This window comes from Rhinopithecus bieti, unplaced genomic scaffold (assembly GCF_001698545.2).
Source record: "Rhinopithecus bieti isolate Rb0 unplaced genomic scaffold, ASM169854v2 scaffold_1017, whole genome shotgun sequence".
NCBI lineage: Eukaryota > Metazoa > Chordata > Mammalia > Primates > Cercopithecidae > Rhinopithecus > Rhinopithecus bieti.
Window position 1 is genome coordinate 4,662,308 of NW_016803657.1, and position 2,291 is coordinate 4,664,598.

The window sequence follows — 2,291 nt, forward strand, 5'->3', positions numbered from 1 at the left end:
GCTGGGATATATGTTCTTTGAGTTGTGCACATAGATTCCCAGGATACGTCAGGATTCTCTTAGGAAGGAAGGAATTAGGGATAATTTGTTGATCTTCCAAATCAGGATGCATTGAGTCCACGGGGTGCGATTAGCAAGTATTGCCCTAAGCCCAGGGATAAATTCTCTGGGAATTAGGTTGTTAGTGAGCAGTTGCTCCCACGGTTCCCACAGACAGACAGACCTGGGTTTGAATCTGAGCCTGCCACCCAGCAGCTTCCTGCATATGCAGCATGGCGCCCTGTGAGGGTGCAACCTGGCCTGGTTTGGCTGTGCCTGTCAGGTCCACCCTCTGCAAATTTGCATCAAGCGGGTGAAGGAGAAGAATGGTTCTAGCACTCCTAGGTTTTTGTTACCTGCTGGGGAGCGGGCGCGACTTTCCTGCACCCCTCAAGCTCCTGGGCAGTGTGGTATGAACCCCCTAGAGGGCTGCACCCCACATGCTTGCTCCTGACCTGCAGGAGGAAGCTGGGCTGCCCTCTGGGGACACTGAATGCAGGGCAGGGGCAGTTACGTGCAGAGAAGAGCTGAGTGACGGGGGCCTGGCCTCAGGGCTGGAATTACGGGGCAGGCCAGGCACAGACCGCAAGGACTCCCCAGGGTCTGTGAGAGGATGGGCCCTTCCCAGGATGACAAAATAATTTGTTGATCTTCCAAATCAGGATGCATTTGAGTCCACGGGGTGCGATTAGCAAGTATTGCCCTAAGCCCAGGGATAAATTAGGCCTGTCCTGGGACCCTGGGGTGTGTCCAGGCACCCTACACAGGAACGTGGGGCCTGAGTCCCCAGCTAAGCTCCCTGGGCGTGGTTTTCAGGTTAGGAGGGTGGCAAGGGCTCAAGGCCTTGCAAGCTGTTCACAAACAAAGGGTCGAAACAAAGAAATAATAATACATTTTAATGCAAGAGAAATCATAGCCTGGTACACACCCTCTTCCCCGATCTGTCCTGCCTGGGGATGTGTTTACGGTGAGTGTGTCCCCAGGGCTAGTGGTCACCTGGCTGTCCGGGTCCCTGTCCTACTGGTGGCAGCACGCCTGTCCCCAGCATTACATTCAGCTGCTGCTCTGACTCTGGAGAGGCCGGCTGGCCTCTGGCCTCCAGCTTGGCGTCCTTTGCTCCCCTGTCTCCCTGCTCAGGCCAGCAGGGCCAAACCGCTGGGCCAGGTCAGCCGGGGCTGGGGGAATGGGTTGCGCCCTGCTCCTCCCCAGGCGCACCTGGGCCCCCCGGGCTCCATCACCGGGTGGGCAGAGCGTCTGCTGGGGCAGCTCCGTGGGCCACAGGATCCCTCCACACCCACCGCATCTCTCTGCCCGGGGCGCCTGCCTCATAGGATGCCCCGCACCGCAGTGTCTCTCTGCCTGGGGCGCCCGCCTCACAGCTGGTCCTCGTCCACCCAGATGGTCTTGCGCTGCTCCTCGCCAATCTTGTCCTTGACAACGCGGAGCAGCTCCTCTACGCTGCCCCACATGTCGGGTTCTACCGTGGCGTACAGGCACGGCAGGGCCTCCAGCTCCTTCTCCTTCAGCCGGCACACGCGCAGGAACTCCTCCTCGGTCTCAGGCCGGGGCAGCAGCTTTCTGGGAGGAGACATGTAGGGGCTGTGGGGAGGGCTGCCAAGCCGTGGCACTGGTGTGGCACCACCTGCCCGGCCACCCCTGACTGCTGCGGTCCCCACCCCTTCCCTGTCTTGCTTCTCCCTATAGTGTCCGTGCCTCTTAATGCTAGGGACCGTGCCCCTTAAGCTGTTTATTGGAAATTCCAAACACATCCTTCTTGATTGATGGATTGATTGATTCAGATGGAGTCTCGCTCTGTCGCCCAGGCCGAAGTGCAGTGGTACGATCTCGGCTCACTGTAACTTCCACCTCCCGGGTTCAAGCGATTCTCTTGCCTCAGCCTCCTGAATAGCTGGGATTACAGGCACGCGCTACCGTGACCGGCTAATTTTTATATTTGTAGTAGAGATGGGGTTTCACCATGTTGGCCAGGCTGGTCTTGAACTCTCGACCTCAAATGACCTGCCTGCCTCGGCCTCCCAATGTGCTGGGATTATAGGTGTGAGCCACTGGGCCCGGCCACATCCTTTTTATTTTTAATCGTGCTAAGATAGGCATAAAAGAAAATCGACCATTTCACCTTTTCTTTAAGTGAGTAATTCAGTAGCATGAGGTATATTCACACCGCTGTGCAACCAATCTCCAGAACTTTCTCATCTTCCCAAACTGCAACTCTGGGCCCATTAAATACTCCC

At 57.0% G+C, this 2,291-nt stretch overlaps 1 protein-coding gene across 1 annotated transcript in view; it reads right to left on the reverse strand.

Moving 5' to 3' along the window:
* Window positions 1–915: 915 nt before the first annotated feature.
* Window positions 916–2,291, reverse strand: part of CARD11 (caspase recruitment domain family member 11) — a 152,892-nt gene continuing 151,516 nt past the window's right edge. The window contains exon 25 of the mRNA XM_017894718.1: window positions 916–1,617. Within this exon, the coding sequence (XP_017750207.1) occupies window positions 1,413–1,617 (205 nt within the window). The 3' untranslated portion in view covers window positions 916–1,412. The remainder of the gene's footprint in view (window positions 1,618–2,291) is intronic.